The sequence below is a fragment of the Oncorhynchus tshawytscha genome, linkage group LG23 (assembly GCF_018296145.1).
Source record: "Oncorhynchus tshawytscha isolate Ot180627B linkage group LG23, Otsh_v2.0, whole genome shotgun sequence".
Taxonomy (NCBI): Eukaryota; Metazoa; Chordata; class Actinopteri; order Salmoniformes; family Salmonidae; genus Oncorhynchus; species Oncorhynchus tshawytscha.
Genome location: NC_056451.1, coordinates 20,367,907 through 20,386,325, shown reverse-complemented (window position 1 = coordinate 20,386,325; position 18,419 = coordinate 20,367,907). Strand labels below are relative to the sequence as shown.

At 42.4% G+C, this 18,419-nt stretch overlaps 2 protein-coding genes across 2 annotated transcripts; one reads left to right on the top strand and one right to left on the bottom strand.

Moving 5' to 3' along the window:
* Nucleotides 1-2,887: 2,887 nt before the first annotated feature.
* On the top strand, nucleotides 2,888-6,122 carry LOC112245902 (taste receptor type 1 member 1-like; the record flags this gene model as incomplete). The annotated part of the gene is made up of 6 exons (XM_024414083.2): nucleotides 2,888-2,973; nucleotides 3,081-3,381; nucleotides 3,575-4,321; nucleotides 4,435-4,647; nucleotides 4,782-4,902; nucleotides 5,063-6,122. Coding segments are annotated over 6 exons (2,391 nt in total), but the record flags the coding sequence as incomplete, so codon positions are not given.
* A 43-nt stretch (nucleotides 6,123-6,165) lies between these two features.
* Nucleotides 6,166-18,171, bottom strand: LOC112245903 (aldehyde dehydrogenase, mitochondrial). Its single transcript, XM_024414084.2, has 13 exons — nucleotides 17,951-18,171; nucleotides 17,194-17,298; nucleotides 16,552-16,692; nucleotides 13,856-13,935; nucleotides 12,788-12,899; nucleotides 11,634-11,762; nucleotides 11,441-11,554; nucleotides 11,195-11,297; nucleotides 10,172-10,356; nucleotides 9,416-9,580; nucleotides 7,054-7,211; nucleotides 6,799-6,913; nucleotides 6,166-6,608 (listed from the first exon to the last, which is right to left on the bottom strand). The coding sequence occupies exons 1-13, from the start codon at nucleotides 18,065-18,067 to the stop codon at nucleotides 6,576-6,578; spliced, it is 1,557 nt and encodes a 518-aa protein (XP_024269852.1). The 5' UTR covers nucleotides 18,068-18,171; the 3' UTR covers nucleotides 6,166-6,575.
* Between the last annotated feature and the right edge of the window lie 248 nt (nucleotides 18,172-18,419).

The window sequence follows — 18,419 nt, the reverse complement described above, 5'->3', positions numbered from 1 at the left end:
TTTATCTATTTACATGTGACAAGGCCACACACAGGGGCCAGAGATAGACCCCTGTGATAATCAGAAGTACCCAAAAAGGCCACTAGAGGTCCTGTGATAAAATTCCAAAGAAACTTGAAATTACCAAAATTCTGGTAGTTTACTGGTAAACTTTGAAGGTTACCAGTAATATACCCTCCCATTGAAATTGTATTGGTCCCATCTAGCATTTGGAGCTAGAAACAGAGCTGCCATGTCTATCGGAGCCACCTTGGTCACTACATGCAACCCTAGGCAGGACTGACGTAAAACTCTGTTTCAAGCTATAATGTGGGATGGCAACAAGTGGTGAATGAACAGTGCCTTTCAGATGCAAATGATGACGAGCATATGTAAATGGCATAGTACAGTGTGGGAGAACTTGCTCTCTCACACACACACACTTTACTCTTTCAGCATAGTTGGCCTACTTCTCCAATAGAAATCCGAGATGACGCTTGTAGGCAATGTTATGGCGAAGTGTGCTAGCTAAGCTCATGTACGCCGACAGCTTAAAATGGTACGCAGCATCATCTGGATAATTGTGCAACAAAAGCTCAACATTCACCTTCTACCATTTCTGTCAAGCCGTCTAAGCATACAGTTTGACTCATACGTTCGATAAATCCAACATATGCACCACACAGAACGCCCTGCAAATGCCTCTTGCAATGCAATGCTGCAAGGCAAACGCAGCGTTCCATTGGAAATTAATATAATTCTGGTGGACCAAAATGCAAGACGCAGTCGGTGTGATCGAGGTGTAACTGTCTTCTTGCGCTGAACTGCACATGTGCAGGCCGTCAAGTCAAATGCACTCCTTAGATATCCTTTTTTTGTTGTCAAAAAACAACATATCGTGTCACTTTCATGAGGTTGGCGTAATAACATGTTCAACTACTTAAGACATTGGTTCAGATCTAGATTGTGTCTTTAGATTTTGAGAAAATTAACTAAGGAAGAATTTTTAACTTCTCAAACCCCATCCTGTTCTGCTTTGTCTGTTTTGCAAGCATTCCCGTAAGTCTCACAATGATGTGCCTCTGGGTTTAAAAACTTATTGAAAATCAGGAGGCTGGTGGGAGGACCTATAGAGGGACGGGCTCATTGTGAAATACAGTACATTGAACAAAGTCAAAGGTTGTTTCCATGTTCGAAACCATTCCATTTATTCCCAGTGGTGTGTATTCATGGATGCAAAGGAAAACCAGGTTCCCCCCCCAAAAAATTCCCCAAATCTCACCGGAGAACGCATCCGAGTGAGCTAAACAGCACTGTCTGTCTCTGTATGTGTAGGCCATTTTTCTGATGCTGTCTGGTCCAAAAGAGTATGAAATTAATGGCGCCAGTAGCATTGAATGCAAGGCAAGCCTTTTGTATAAAATAATAGCCAATCAGTATAGAGCTCAACTGTGAGTGGTCCTGGCGCAGACATAAAAAGTATCAAGGGAACCCCGTTTGGATTTGGCTTCACTCCAATCACATTGCATCGAGAGCAAACATTGACCGAAACTTGTTGTGCATCTCATTGTATTGTTGTCCTCTGGTGGCTAGCTAGCTAGCTAGCTAAAATTGTTCCTTTCCTAAATTAGCCATGGATGATAGGGATTTGGACATGTGGTTTTAATTCATTCTCCGTACTGGCCAATGATTATAATGGCGACTCTAATCCAACCATAAATTCATACATTGTGCCCCTGGCCAGAGAGGATGGAAGTTCAATGTGTAGCTAGTTGTAGAAGGCTAATGTTAACTAGCTAACATTGCCCATGAAAGGAAATTAGGCTAGCGAGCAAGCATTTTAGCCAGGATAGCCTAGGACATCAAAACATGAAAGTGTGTACTGTGTGACAGAGTGATAGACCGTTTCATCAACATGAGAGGAGGATGGCATTGGCGTTTCTCTACAAGTAGGGTGAGTCAACATGTTTTTTCTATTTGCACGAATGCGCATGGCCACATTTAGCTTATGTTGATTGGACTAAATTGTTTTTGGTATCTTTTAGCTGTCACTGTATTAGACAAAGCAGAGGTGATTTGATAATGTTGAAGGTGAAAAGGTGCTGGAATAGTGGAGGCAGCTCATGTTTCCTTTGCGACTTGCGGTAACTCAACACGGTTCTAAATCAATAGTTGTTTAGTGGTCCTAAAATGTCAGAATCAGTAACTTGCTTGACCATGCTGTAGGTCATGTAACGGATTGTTACATGCAATGTGGACTGCACCAAACAGAGGTTGAGACAGAGGTTGCTTTCTGGTTTTGTGATGAAACAAAGGTGTGGTTGAATTTATTCTGCCACTGTGTCTTGTTGTCTCGGCCTTAGGCATATATATCACAGTCGCAAGGCATATGAACTGACAGGTTATAGAGCACAATGCAATTATCACAACACGGGTTGTAATATGGCTTTTTATTCTGGCTTGGCTTCCCCAGTGATTTTTACCCACGCACCGCTACTGTTTATTCCATTCCATCCATTAATGTGCCCGTCCTCCTATAGCTCCTCCCACCAGCCTCCTCTGGTGGAAATGTCTAATTATTTTGTATAAAGGGATATGTGAAAGATATTTTCATAAACCTCAAGACATTTTTCCATAATAGCCTAACCATGGATGTGGTTATCCAGGTATCTGGGGCATGGAACACGAACAAGGAAGTAATGCAACATGTAAAACAGAGTGAGATGATTGGTATCAGTCACCTCAGTAGATGGAGAGCATTTCAGCCTCTGCTCTAACAACTCTCTCTTACTTAGAAACCAACAATGTTGTTTCTTGTGGTGATGGTGTCATTTCACCTGGTGAAACAAAGTGACACATGCTCCTCTTTACCACGACTGAGCCTGGATGGAGACTACATTGTGGGGGACTATTCCAGCTGCATGAGAAGTATGGAGGGACTGGTCCAGCGACTGACACTGAAAACAGAAAACCTGAGGTGCTTCAATGTCACAGGTAAGGCAAAGTCTTTCACCACTGGGGGAAAAAAACAATACTGTAAATGTCAAACTTTTTTTGTTGCACACATGGACAGTAAAACTATGCAACCTTCTACATCCCAGGTTTAAATTTTCCTCAGCAAGCTACCAGCAGATTCAAGTCATGAGGTTTGCTATTGAAGAGATCAACAACTCCACACTGCTGTTGCCTGGTGTCAGCCTGGGCTATGAGATTTTTGACTACTGCTCTGACTTGCTCAGTTATGGGGCTGCTCTGGAATTTCTGACCCAAAAGGGAAGAGGAGCCATCCCCGTGTGGAACGGTACAAACTACAGACCTAAAGTAATCTCAGTCACTGGCCCGTTTGGAAGCAGCCAAACCATCAGTGTCGCCCCTCTGTACATGTCTGAGATGATTCCAATGGTAAGTAGTATTTTATGGCACAATATAACCTCATGATGGTGCTATTTATACAGTAGCTGTCTTGTGTTTGTACTCTTCAGGAATGGTTCTGTAGAACACTGCAATATAAATGTACCTGCACTGTAATGCTTGTTCAAATAAGACAATCCTTGTTCTCACAAAAGCATTATCGTTTTGTGTTTTACTTCAACAGGTGACTCATGGGGCAACAAGTGTCCAACTGAGCTCAAAAAACAGATTTCCCTCCTTTTTCCGAACCATTCCCAGCGACAAATATCAGGTGGAGTCTATAGTCCGTATACTCCAACAGTTTAACTGGAACTGGGTGGCTTTCATCGGTGGTGACAATGACTACAGCAGAGATGCCTTGACAGTTTTTCAGGATAAGATTAGACCAGCTAACATCTGTTTGGCGTACCAAGACACCATTCCCCAAAACCAATCCTTAATAGGGCGTCTATTCAACAACATAGCCATGTTCAATGTCCAGGTTATTGTAGTCTTTGCCAATGTGGAGTTTGTCATTCCTTTCATTCAAAAGGCCATAGATCTCAGAGTGAAGGAGAAGATATGGATCGCTAGTGAGACATGGTCCATGAACCAAGAGTTGATCAAGAAGAGTCAGATTGAGAGGATAGGGACGGTCTTAGGTGTCACTGTACGGAGGCACAAGGACCTGAGAGGATTTGATGAGTTCATTAACAACACAGTAAAATCCAGACATGAGAATGCATGCACTGACATGGACTTGAAGGAAAGATGTGGTCAGATTTGCTCGGACTGCAACTCCACCAGTGCCCAGACAATTATTGGAGAGGACCCGACATACAGCTTTGTCATCTACTCTGCAGTGTATGCTGTGGCTCATGCACTCCACAATGTTTTGCGATGTGGGACACGGAACTGTGCCAACTCAGAATTCATTGCTTATCCTTACATGGTAAGTGAGCTGCATCTCCTTCAAGATGAAGCCTTATGGTCAACCACATCACCAAAAATATGATTATTAATTGACATGATCTTTTATTTGACCATTTTGTGTTGCATTCCCAGGTCACTGAGGCACTAAAACATGTCAAATTCAAATTGGACAATCAAAGTATAGAGTTTGATGAGAACGGGGACCCACCGGCTCATTACGACATTGTACACTGGGACTGCAAAAATAAAACATGTTCTAATGTGGACATTGGCTCATACCTTACCAACCCCACACCAAGCTTCCATATTAATGAAACTCTCATACATTGGTTTGAGGGCACAAAGGTTTGTACTACATTCTTCAAAAACATGCAAGTATACATTATACACCATCAAAACACTGAGTGGTATTCAAAGGATTGATAACTGATGCTGGTCTTTTCCACAGTGATATTTTAAGCTGTTCCTACTTCTTGCAGGCTCCAGTTCTGCAGTGTTCTAGTGAGTGTAAATCTGGCTCCAGAAGAGTTCAAACTGGCTTCCACACCTGCTGTTTTGAGTGTGAGATCTGCTCTGATGGAAAGTACATCAACCACACAGGTACTGAGCAACATGACTTTCTGTTTTTGCCTGGAGTTTTTTCTGGACAGGTCAAGAGGTCAGAAAGAACACCTATGAATCATATGACAAGAATGATTGTTATCTGTACACATATTAGAATCTGTCACCCAGACGTTCTCTTCCCTTCCTCTCCCAACAGCCGATCCCTACAGCTGCATAGCATGCCAAAAGGATGAGTGGGCCAGGAATGGCAGTACCTCATGCACTAAACGCTCTATAGAGTATCTGCATTCTGATGCGCCGTTGGCCATTTTTCTGATGTTCCAGGCCAGCTCCATCATCCTCATCTCAATGGCCATCTTGGTTCTGTTCCTTTGTAAGAAGGACACCCCTGTGGTAAAGTCAGCCGGTGGGAGGCTCTGCTTCTTCATGTTGTGTTGCTTGTCCATGTCCTCCATCAGTGTCTTCCTCCACATCGGCAAACCCACAGAGGCCATCTGCACCGTACGCAATTCTGTGTTTGTAGTCTTCTATGTGGCCTGCCTGTCCTGTCTCGCTGTTCGCTCCTTCCAGATTGTCTGTATCTTCAAAATGGCCGCCAAACTGCCCAAAGCGTATGATTTCTGGGTCAAGCATGGTGGTCAGTGGATCACTATTATCACAACCACTGTCATAATGCTGTTTCTGTGCATTTTGTGGATAACCATTGAAGGACCCAAGCCCAATCAGATAACATTGTATAGCGAGATAATTTTGGATTGCACATATGGAGTCATCCCCATCTTTTATGTGATAGTACTGTTTGCCGTTTTGCTGGGTATTGCATGCTTTAGTTTTGCCTACATGGGAACTGACCTGCCCAAAAACTACAACGAGGGTAAATCTATCACTTTCAGCTTGCTTATCTTCTTCATCTCTTGGGTCATCTCTCTGACGGTGCACCTGTCTACCAAAGGAAAGCACACACTCTCTGTCAATCCTTTCTCTGTGCTGTGCAGTCTGTATGGTATACTCTTTGGTTACTTCTTCCCTAAATGCTATATCATTATCATTACACCTGAGCGTAATACAGCAGCCTATTTTCAAACCGCAATCCAGAGTTACACACTTCAACCTAGATAATGTACATATGTTGAGACATTGTTGTGTGGCACTAGAACTGCCAGTTAGTTCTGTGATGTTTCTTTTCAGTCCCATACTGTTTTCCTTCATTAAAGCATTTTAATTGTTTTCCCATTAATAAAACACTTTCTAAATTATTGTTTGTGTCCAATCAGATGAGACTAGGTTAAAAACAAGTAATAGCGAGTATCAAGTGCATTTATTATTCAAAATCCTTTCAAAGTTCACACACTCACTCTACAAGAGTGCAAAACTACTCTGCATTGTAGCAGGGATTCACCATATTAAAACAGGATGAACATAATGACTGAGAAATATTATGGCACGCTCTATGAAGTGCTTAAAATAAGCTGTTGACACGGCTGTACAACAAGCTGGGTGTAAACTAACAGCACCATGCCTGTAATTGTTTTCTCATCTTGTTTGGAAATTCTTTACGTGAAGTTAGAGATGAGTACAGAGGCTAAGTAACACTAAAGTCCAACTGAATAACAGAACTCTGTGATGAACTAAATGAGCCTTTATTTGGTTTCATAGAGCATCCCTATGGTCAGTTAGTTTCCTTGATTGGAGGCAGAGTTCAGACGTCTTTACGAGTTTTTCTGAGGGACCTTGATCGTTACCTGAGGTAAAGAATAAAATATGTTTTGAAGCTTTGACATGAACACATTTTGTGAACATAAGTAGCTGTAGCTATGTGATGTTGCTGTTTATTACGTATGCAACGTGTGGCAACAGCGTTCATACATTTACGTATGTGGAACATACTGAACATTTTCTCCTACAGTATTGTGGTAGTGATGGGGTCCTTACCGTTTTCACTTCAGTGTAGTTGTCCAGGCCATACTCTCCTAGCTCACGACCGTTACCAGAATATTTGTAGCCACCGAAGGGGGCTTGTGCTCCAAACACATTATAGCAGTTAATCCTTAGGAGAAAGAAATGGACAAACCACATACACAATTATCGTATTATAATGGGCCAACTTCTGGACCTTTATACAACGGAAAGAAATTGATAATTTGATAGACATAATGTAAAATAAACTAAGCTAGAAAATCAGCATACCAGACAGTGCCAGCGCGAATTCCGCTAGAGATGTAGTGGGCCTTGTCGATGTCTTTGGTGAAGACAGCAGCTGCCAGGCCGTACTTTGTGTCGTTGGCTCTCTCAACCACCTCCTCCAGAGTCTTAAACTTCAGGATCTGCATCACTGGCCCAAAGATCTGAACACAGATAAAGGCAGTGTTATAGAGGATAAATTCATTTAAAGAATCTATTCTAAAGAGATCTGTTCTCTGAAGAGAACATGTTACACATGTATGAGCTTGTCTGGCTACTTTCCTTAGAGCTAGAATACTTCATTGAAACAAATGTGTTCTCCTCGCCACAGTTTAGCTAAAAAGCTAAGGGATGGAAAAAAATGTAACCACTCAAATTCATAGACTGCTATGGATGCGAGAACTGACCATCCGTGATATCCCATGTATAGTTTTAACCATGTTTTGAGGCTATACATTGTTTGTTTACATTTGTTGTTTACAAACACTGGAGTAAAACAAGCTTATATTGTAGGTTCTGATGGGGTATGAACTAAGCTCATGATGCATTTATATGTTTTATTCTTTAAGAATCAATGGGTATACAGTTGAATTCGGGAAGTTTACATACACTTAGGTTGGAGACATTAAAACTAATTTTTCAACCACTCAACACATTTCTTGTTAAAGTCGGTTAGGACATCTACTTTGTGCATGACAAGTAATTTTCCCAACAATTGTTTCCTCAGATTATTTAATTTATAATTCACTGTATCACAATTCCAGTGGGTCAGAAGTTTACATACACTAAGTTGACTGTGCCTTTAAACAGCTTGGAACATTCCAGAAAATGATGGCTTTAGAGGCTTCTGATAAGCTAATTGACATCATTTGAGGTGGATGTATTTCAAGGCCTACCTTCAAACTCAGTGCCTCTTTGCTTGACATCATGGGAAAATCAAAAGAACAAAAGAATTGTAGACCTCCACAAGTCTGGTTCATCCTTGGGAGCAATTTCCAAATGCCTGAAGGAACCACGTTCATCTGTACAAACAATAGTACGCAAGTATAAACACTATGGGACTATGCAGCTGTCATACTGCTCAGGAAGGAGATGTGTTCTGTGTCCTAGAGATGACTGTACTTTTGTGCGAAAAGTGAAAATCAATCCCAGAACAACAGCAAAGGACCTTGTGAAGATGCTGGAGGAAACAGGTACAAAAGTATCTATATCCACAGTAAAACGAGTTCTATATCAACATAAACCTGAAAGGGCACTCAGCAAGGAAGAAGCCACTGCTCCAAAACCGCCATAAAAAAAGCCAGACTCCGGTTTGTAACTGCACATGGGGACAAAGATCACACTTTTTGGAGAAATGTCCTCTGGTCTGATGAAACAAAAATAGAACTGTTTGGCCATAGTGACCATCGTTGTGTTTGGAGGAAAAAGGGAGAGGCTTGCAAGCATAAGAAGAACACCATCCAAACCGTGAAGCACGGGGGTGGCAGTGTCATGTTGTGGTGGTGCTTTGCTGCAGGAGGGACTGGTGCACTTCACAAAATAGATCATCATGAAAAAGGAACATTATGTGGATATATTGAAGCAACATCTCAAGACATCAGTCAGGAAGTTAAAGCTTGGTCGCAAATGGGTCTTCCAAATGGACAATGACCCCAAGCATCCTTCCAAAGTTGTGGCAAAATGGCTTAAGGACAACAAAGTCAAGGTATTGGAGTGGCCATCACAAAGCCCTGACCTCAATCCCATAGAACATTTGTGGGCAGAACTGAAAAAGCGAGTGTGAGCAAGGAGGCCTACAAACCTGACTCAGTTACACCAGTTCTGTCATGAAGTATGGGCCAAAAGTCACCCAATTTATTGTGGGAAGCTTGTGGAAGACTACCCGAAACGTTTGACCCAAGTTAAACAATTTAAAGACAATGCTACCAAATACTAATTGAGTGTATGTAAACTTCTGACCAACTGGGAATGTGATGAAAGAAAATAAAAGCTGAAATAAATAATTCTCTCTACTATTATTCTGACATTTCACATTCTTAAAATAAATTGGTGATCCTACCTGACCAAAGACAGGGATTTTTAACAAGTATTAAACATCAGGAATTGTAAAGAACTGTGTTTAAATGTATTTGGCTAAGGTGTATGTAAACTTCCGACTTAAACTGTATATCATTCATTTACAAGTTCAAAAATGAATGTAGCAACTAAGGATTCTATCTTCAGAATAGCCACACAAATATACTTTACACAACCAAAATATACAGGCTTTTCTTTCCATTTTCATGGGTTCTGCCAAGGCAGCCCCAGGAGCCAAAATGGTGAATCTTGACAGAGTGAGTTGTTAATAAAGAAAATGCCAATGCTGTACCTCCTCACGGGCGATCGTCATGCCGTCCTGGACATCTCCAAAGATGGTTGGTTGGATGAAGTAGCCACGGTCTGCAGCCACCCCTCCCCCGCACATCAGCTTGGCCCCCTCACGCTTCCCACTGCTGATGTAGCCCAGAATCTTCTTGAACTGTTGCTCATCCACCTAGATAGGGAACCGTTTTACAGTGCTCGTAAGTGGGTGCCTTATTAATGTGTTAGGGAGAGAGCTATAAACCAAACCAGACTACATGTGCTTGTGTATATGTATGCATGCAAGTGCGTTTTTGTAGTTGTTTTCTGATAAAGGCTCTGCATTTGGAAATGCTGGTACCACAGTTATTTCAGTACAATAGTGTGTGCAGCTCTTCTATTTTTATCCAGTGTCTTATGTTTGGGTGTGTGTCTTCAACTCCTACTCTGCTCGTCTGGGCGTGTCTTCAACTCCTACTCTGCTCGTCTGGGCGTGTCTTCAACTCCTACTCTGCTCGTCTGGGCGTGTCTTCAACTCCTACTCTACTCGTCTGGGTGTGTGTCTTCAACTCCTACTCTACTCGTCTGGGCGTGTCTTCAACTCCTTCTCTGCTCGTCTGGGCGTGTCTTCAACTCCTACTCTGCTCGTCTGGGTGTGTCTTCAACTCCTACTCTACTCGTCTGGGTGTGTGTCTTCAACTCCTACTCTACTCGTCTGGGCGTGTCTTCAACTCCTACTCTACTCGTCTGGGTGTGTGTTTGTGCACCATGCAGTATTTCTAACCTGCGGCCCCTGCTCAGTCTTCATGTTGAAGGGGTCTCCCACCACCCTGCTCTTGGCCCGCTCCACACTGCGCTCCATAAACTCATCATAGATGGTGTCCTGCACGTATGTACGGGAGCCGGCACAGCAGCACTGGCCCTGGTTAAAGAACAGGGCAAAGTGGGACTGTTCCACCGCCTCCGCCACTGCAGAAAGAGAGAGAGAACACAGTCATACGTAGCCAATATGTTTCTACTTGACGTTTTGCAGCATTGGACTCCATGAAATTGACACCTGGCCTTGGGGTGAGTAGCTGCCGGAAGTGTTGTGGAATCCAATGGGCTGCTTTAGCATTAGCTAGCCTAGCATGCTGACGAAAAAGGCAGTTTAAAAAACTAGCAGTATTTCAATCTTCTCGGTTTTCCATGTTGGATAATGGGATAATTAGGAGTACTGTGACATCTTCCATCCCTGGACTGAGGTATGTTTTCTATCCCTATCCTGCAATTGTCACTGCGGTGCAAACATTATAGCTGAGCAAAGTATTGACTTGAAGCGGAAGGTGTATAACCTCAAGTCAACACATATCAGCTAAGTCAGACACAGCAATCGCAATCAAACAAATAAAGACACACAGGCAAACATGCACATGCCTTAGTAGATTTCAGAGGAGGCTGGTGGGAGGTACTATAGGAGGAAGGGCTCATTGTAATGCTGGAATGGAATAAACAGAACGGTATCAAACACGTCAAACATATGGAAACCACGTTTGACTCCGTTCCATTAATTCCATTACAGTCATTACAATGAGCCTGTACTCCTATAACTCATCCCCCCCAGCCTCCTGTGGTAGATGTCCTTTGTTGTAAAAGTAGCAGCTGCCTGCTGCAATTGGTACTTCATAACTAAAAACGGACACCACACTTTGCTTAAGATATTGCTAAATGATCTGTAACTGACTATCCAAATGAAGGGTTCCCATTTTTAACATATTTCTAACTGGATTCCCATCCCAAAAGTAGAGTCGCCTCGAGCCTTACTCACTGTTGGCATCAGACATGATTATGTTGGGGCTCTTTCCTCCCAGCTCCAGAGTGACCTTCTTCAGGTTGCTGGAGCCAGATGCCTGCTGGATCAGGTGACCTACCTGGACACATAGAGCATGGAGCTGCTTAGACAGTAGTACAGGGTTCATTCTCATACACACACGAATACACCAAAACACATTGGCCCTTTGAAAGCAGTGACTCAGTTCTTTGAAATGCCTGAGGTATGGGCAGTCTGTCTTACCTCAGTAGATCCTGTGAAAGCCACCTTATCCACATCCATGTGGGAGGCGATGGCAGAACCAGCAGATGGACCCATACCAGGCAGGATGTTCACCACACCTGGAGGGAAACCAACCTGAGAGAGAGAGCTTAAGGAATGTGGTAAGGAGGGTGTGTGTGTGTGTGTGTGTGTGTGAGTGTATTAGTGTACCAACCTCCTTGATGAGACTGGCCACATACAGGGCAGTGAGGGGGGTCTGCTCAGCCACCTTCATCACCACAGTGTTGCCTGTAGCCAGAGCTGGTCCCAGCTTCCATGCCTGCATCAGCAGAGGGAAGTTCCACTGAGGGAAGATAGAGGAAGACAGTGAACGGTAGAGTGAAGACAGACCATGTCAAACTCATGCAAAGTACACAGACATAAATCCATGCAGGCACTCAACACATTAAAGTCCAGGCTGCCACTATATTTACACAACACAGCCTTGCAGCTCTACCAGGTTTGGAGGCAGGGTGTCGCCTTAAATTACATATTGAGAAAGTATATTGAGAATGTTGCTTAAGATTCATCAAGGAGGTCCATCTCTAACACCTGAACAGCTTAAGATTCATCAAGGAGGTCCATCTCTAACCCCTGAACAGCTTAAGATTCATCAAGGAGGTCCATCTCTAACCCCTGAACAGCTTAAGATTAATCAAGGAGGTCCATCTCTAACCCCTGAACAGCTTAAGATTCATCAAGGAGGTCCATCTCTAACCCCTGAACAGCTTAAGATTAATCAAGGAGGTCCATCTCTAACCCCTGAACAGCTTAAGATTCATCAAGGAGGTCCATCTCTAACCCCTGAACGGTTTAAGATTCATCAAGGAGGTCCATCTCTAACCCCTGAACGGCTTAAGATTCATCAAGGAGGTCCATCTCTAACCCCTGAACGGTTTAAGATTCATCAAGGAGGTCCATCTCTAACACCTGAACAGCTTAAGATTCATCAAGGAGGTCCATCTCTAACCCCTGAACAGCTTAAGATTCATCAAGGAGGTCCATCTCTAACCACTGAACAGCTTAAGATTCATCAAGGAGGTCCATCTCTAACCCCTGAACAGCTTAAGATTCATCAAGGAGGTCCATCTCTAACCCCTGAACAGCTTAAGATTAATCAAGGAGGTCCATCTCTAACCCCTGAACGGTTTAAGATTCATCAAGGAGGTCCATCTCTAACCCCTGAACGGTTTAAGATTCATCAAGGAGGACCATCTCTAACCCCTGAACGGTTTAAGATTCATCAAGGAGGTCCATCTCTAACCCCTGAACAGCTTAAGATTCATCAAGGAGGTCCATCTCTAACCCCTGAACAGTTCCTTCACTCACCGGGATGATCTGGCCACACACACCGATGGGCTCATGACGGGTGTAGCAGAAGAAGTCTCCATCGATGGGAATGGTCTTCCCTTCCCACTTATCTGCCCAGCCCGCACAGTACCTGTGCACACACAGACAGTAAACACTTGGACTCAAGAATCCTCAAAAATATTACACCTTTCAGATACATCAAAAGGGATTTGGGGGATGTCAATATTTCTCAACTGCATTAAGTACTCACTACATTCCATATTCAGTAAGTACCAGGACAGTAGACTCAGTAGGGCTACCAAGTATAAATGTTTATTATGAAATAGATCTGCAGCAACTATAGTTTCAGATATCAAGAGTAGAAGGAAATGTGTATTTTTTCTAAGAAGGAAACTGTAAATTAGTCTATTTCCAATCCATTAAAAGGGAAACAAGCAGACAGTAGATTGAGATAGTGATTGGATCCACAGTGAGTATACAGTAAGCAGTCTATGTCATGGTGCTGTGTGCCAGCCAATCAAATAAGGGAGGTTTGGCAGTCTGCAGTCACATTCTTTTAAGAACTAATTCACAGTCAGTCTCCCCCTCTTTCTCCCCATTCTGTCTCTGCTTTGCCCTACAACTTCACACACACTTGAAATGTAACAAACATTCAACCATATAGCATAACGCCACATCTGGCACTTAAGATTCATGACAACTCATACAATTTGGTTTGCAGAAAGTAATAATAATAAATGTATTACAATTGTAAAGCCCTTTTCAATATACAGAATAATATCAAAGTGCATAAAATAAAAACCAAATAGAATGTTAGAAGGCAAATGACACAAAGAACACAGCTGACTACAAATGACAAGGTCACCAAGGAGCACAGCTATCAACAGAAAGCCTTCCTAAAGAGAAAGGTTTTTAGGCCCGTTTTAAAGGAGCCCAGAGTCTGTAGTGCCTTCAGCTGATCCAGAAGGGGCCTTCCAGAGGCCGGGGGCAGTTGAGCTGAAAGCCTGATCCCCCAAGGATAAAATGCATGCGTGCATTTCACTGCTCTCACACATACACACTGCAATGTATTTTACTGTGACTGACCTGAGGCACTTGACCACCATGGGCACATCCACTCTGTAGGATACGGCATAGGGCTTCCCATTGTCCAGTGTCTCCAGTTCCTATGGCAAAATAAGGTCAAAGTGTCAGAGTTCCGCCATGGCCTAACTGATGAAGTTTGATTGAGGACAGATAGTAGCAAGGCTGTATTCTGTATTACGTAACATTGTCAAACAAAGGTGTCATTGTACACGGATGATTCGTGTTTTCTTTTAAGTCCACAATTTGGATCCCTCCACAGCCTCAGAGGATCTAGATGGCAGCATCATTAAATAGTACCCGAAAAAAACACCAGTCTCAACATCAACAGTGAAGAGGCGACTCCGGGATGCTGGCCTTCTAGACAGAGTTGCAAAGCAAAAGCCATATCTCAGACTGGCCATTAAAAAGAAAATATTAAGATGGGCAAAAGAACACAGACACTGGACAGAGGAACTCTGCCTAGAAGGCCAGCATTCTGGAGTCGCCTCTTCACTGTTGGAATAGCCTTCATTTCTAAGAACATTAATAGACTGACGAGTTTCAGAAGAAAGTTCTTTGTTTCTGACCATTTTGTGCCTGTAATCGAACCCACAAATGCTGATGCTCCAGATACTCAAATAGTCTAAAGAAGGCCAGTTTTATTGCTCCTTTAAATCAGCACAGCAGTTTTCAGCTGTATTAACATAATTGCAAGAGGGTTTTCGAATGACAATTAGCCTTTTAAAATGATAAACTTGGATTAGCTAACACAACGTGCCATTAGAACACAGGAGTGATGGTTGCTGATAATGGGCCTCTGTACGCCTAAGTAGATCATCCATAAAAATAAAAATAAATCAGCCGTTTCCAGCTACAATAGTCATTTACAACATTAACAATGTCTACACTGTATTTCTGATCAATTTTATTTTATTTTAATGGACAAAAAATGAGCTTTTCTTTCAAAAACAAGGACATTTCTATGTGACCCCAAACTTTTGAACGTTAGTGTATATATACATACATACATACATACATTTGTTGTTTTTTACCCAAAAAATATATGGGGGATTGGAAACAATGCAGACAATTACATTGCTGGAAGCCATCTGCAATAATAAAGCTGATCTACCCCTTAAAAAAATGTTAATTTAAAAAATGTCAATACCTTCCTAGAAAGAGCTAATAGATATCCAGTGTTGTACACAGAAGCATACAGTATGTATTTCGAGGTAGGCTCTGTAACATGCTGCTAATGGGCTAAACAGATGTTTTACTATAACATTGTCATATCAAATTACAGGGACTATTTACTGCTACAGGGTGTTAATCAGTTCAGAGTCCAGTTAAACACCAGTAACCCTCACTTTAGTTAGGTCACATTTTTTTTTAAATTATATATATTTTTTTTATTTTACTTTTATTTTACTAGGCAAGTCAGTTAAGAACAAATTCTTATTTTCAATGACGGCCTAGGAACAGTGGATTAACTGCCTGTTCAGGGGCAGAACGACAGATTTGTACCTTGTCAGCTCGGAGATGCGAACTTGCAACCTTTCGGTTACTATTCCAATGCTCTAACCACTAGGCTACCCTGCCGCCCCTCACATTAGAATCCAAAGCAAGACAAAAACCCGGGTAATTATTTGTCTCATCGCCAACAGAGTGAATCAAAGATTATCATTGTCCACGCACCATTTATTTGGCTTGGCAAATGGGAACAAAAGGGTATATGTGGTCAACATAACACACACGACAAAACGTATCTAGATACAACATTTACAGCCACATACAGTTCATGTTGAAGACATTGGACTGAACTTACTTAAACAGATTGGCCAGTCTTACAAGTACTGACGAGTCACTGGCTTGGCTCTGGACAGAATCCCTCTCAAATACACACCATATCCATATTTAACATGTAGGTGGAGCCGGTTCAGTGGACAGAATCATTGCTATTTCCAGTCCTGATGGACCTTGCACCCCTGATAAGCCAATCTGACAGTAGTTAATCAAGTCCAATCTAAATACTGTACTAACAATCCTACTGTCTTGTAATACACCACACACACACACTAAGAAGCTTGTTTCTCTCTCCAAGAACCAATCCCTTGCATAAACAAAAGGAAATCTGATTTTAGCAGGGCCTCATTTACCAGGCAAAGTAGGGCAGCTTCCTATGCTGAAGCTGTTCATTCTTCTATCAAAACAAGCCCAGAGAAAACCCTTTCACGACTATAGCCTTCCCCCTATTACTTTCACCAAACAACACCAACAAATATGTTTTGTGTATGTCTTGTAAGAGCAGCACTAAGGAATTATTTTACTCCACTTCCTCAGCGGTTTCTCAGTGTTGATCATGTGACCTAGCCGTGACCCTGCGTCTCTATCTCTGCCATGTGACTTCAGCGTGGGAGCTGCTCAGGTCAGCAACCTGTGGAATACAGGACTAACAGTGACTCTGCAAATTATGGCGCTGCTGTTTTACAAGCCAAATAAATCTATCTGAACATACTTTTTTTAAAGATAATATTTCTGAGTAAAACGTTTCCACCACTGGAAGGTAACATTTGTCATCAGACAAAGCACTGTGCCACACAAGTAAACTCTAATACAACCCAAACAACTGCTTTCTTTGGCATGGGTGCCAGACCAGGAATGTTGTGCATCTAATTAGCCGCTCATAACACCACTTCAGGTTAATCATTTCCACTGACCGCTAGGTAGGCTGTGTCCCTCTCGATTGCGTCTGCCAGCCGGCTCAGGAGCAGCCCGCGGTCCGATGCGTCCATGCGTCGCCATGGTGACCCAAACCGGAAGGCCTCCCTGGCAGCCTTCACAGCCTTGTCCACATCTGCCTGGAAAGAGGGAGGAGGCCAGAGGGAAAACAGAGGGAGATGAAAAGACAAGCAAACCAAATCAGAAATATTAGATTATATAATTTAAAAAATGGAAAACAGAAAGGAAAACAATGCACACTGCTGCAATTGTGCTCTAATTACACCTGTTGTTACAGTTAACTTTTTCCATGTTTATTTTACCCTCTCGTCCTCCTACCACACCTAATTGTCATGCTTCTGCTTCAGGCAACTTGTTGTTGTCTTAGCATGCCAAGGATGTAGTGTTGTTGAATACGGAAATAGTGAGGGGCCTGTTCAAATGCTTTGAAAAATGCCGTCTTCCTTCCTCCCTTGAGACAGTCATTATGACTGAATAGGTCCAAGCTATGTAGGCTAGTGGAACACCTGCTTTCACCTATCCAATTATATTAGATCAGTGATTACTAGAAGGAACCAAGCATGTAAGTCTCGTAATTAGACAGAACAGGGCCAGGTTTCAAGGCAGTTCCAGCCACTGACCTTGTCTGCCTCAGCCACCTGACAGATGACCTCTCCTGTGGCTGGGTTGATGGTGGGGAAGGACCTCTTGCTGACGGCATCCTGCCACTCGTTATTGATGAACAGCTGTAATGAGACAGAGGAGATTTGATTAGGCTCTATGTTTAGATTACATATGTTATCACAACTCTTTGATCCAATAGACTGAAAATAAATTGGGAGCCAGTATAAACACTATTGTCCAGTTACATCCCATTACGTCCCTTCAGTTTTTATTTGTGCAGTATTGTAAGATACTGTCTCTGACATAATATTACAATGGATTAGAAGTCTCTTTATACATTTCTCCAAAACAATTGAACAGAAACACATGCATGTACATTATGTGTGTTGTGGCTCTCTATGTACAAGCTGGTCTTTCAACTCTGGGAAAAGTTGTATTAATGCAACCCAGGAAGGTTTCTGGCTGTCTGCCACATTACAGTTTTGCATAACACCATCATACCCAACAATTATCTAGTGTATATGTAATTCAGTTGACCTAATGTATCGGATAAGTACGTTCTCACAAGGTTCAATCAGGTCAAGTGTTTTAATGTCAACAAGAGTTAATAATAATGCAGCTAGTCCAAAAGATATTGCAATTCTCACGTATGCCTAGTTGCCTTGCAATGAATTGCACATGACAGAAATACACTAAACCGATCATTTCAGTAGTGTGCAAAAATGATAATAGCTACTCAACAGGTCATTCAATAGGTCAATGCTTATCGCTTACCTTGTTATAATGGACTTCGGGCTGTGCGCTTGGAACCGGGATGGCGGCCGCCGAATACTGACAATTGGAAATGCCAGAGATCCGAGGAAAAGTTCGGGATAACACAACTCGAAGCATGGTTCTTCTTCAACACAAATGTGTTTGTCAACCAGGGAGAGCGGAGAGCGGGCTTTCACAAAGTATTGTACAGTGAAGTCGATCGTCATCTGTCACCCGCCCCCAAGAGCATGCGCAGTAGAGCCTTCCTTAGATTACGTTTTCAAAGTGAAATGTAGGCTATAGTGCCTGCATCAATACCGTTCAAGTTCATAAAGAGGGAAACAGTGGGGTAAAACATAACATAAATTAAATAAAAATAGCAAATCAGACGTCAAAAACACATTTTGTTACAATATTTCACTTCATCTTTGCAACAGCCTCCCCAACATCCAACATAATGGAGAGTAAACTATTAAGGGAAACATTAACA

Coding starts and splice junctions, on each gene's coding strand:
- LOC112245903 (XM_024414084.2), bottom strand. CDS start 18,067: ATGCTTCGAGTTGTGTTATCCCGAACTTTTCCTCGGATCTCTGGCATT. Junction 11,298..11,440: donor CTTTCACAGGATCTACTGAG/GTAAGACAGACT, acceptor CTATGTGTCCAG/GTAGGTCACCTGATCCAGCA. Junction 6,609..6,798: donor ACTACACTGAAGTGAAAACG/GTAAGGACCCCA, acceptor TCTTTACCTCAG/GTAACGATCAAGGTCCCTCA.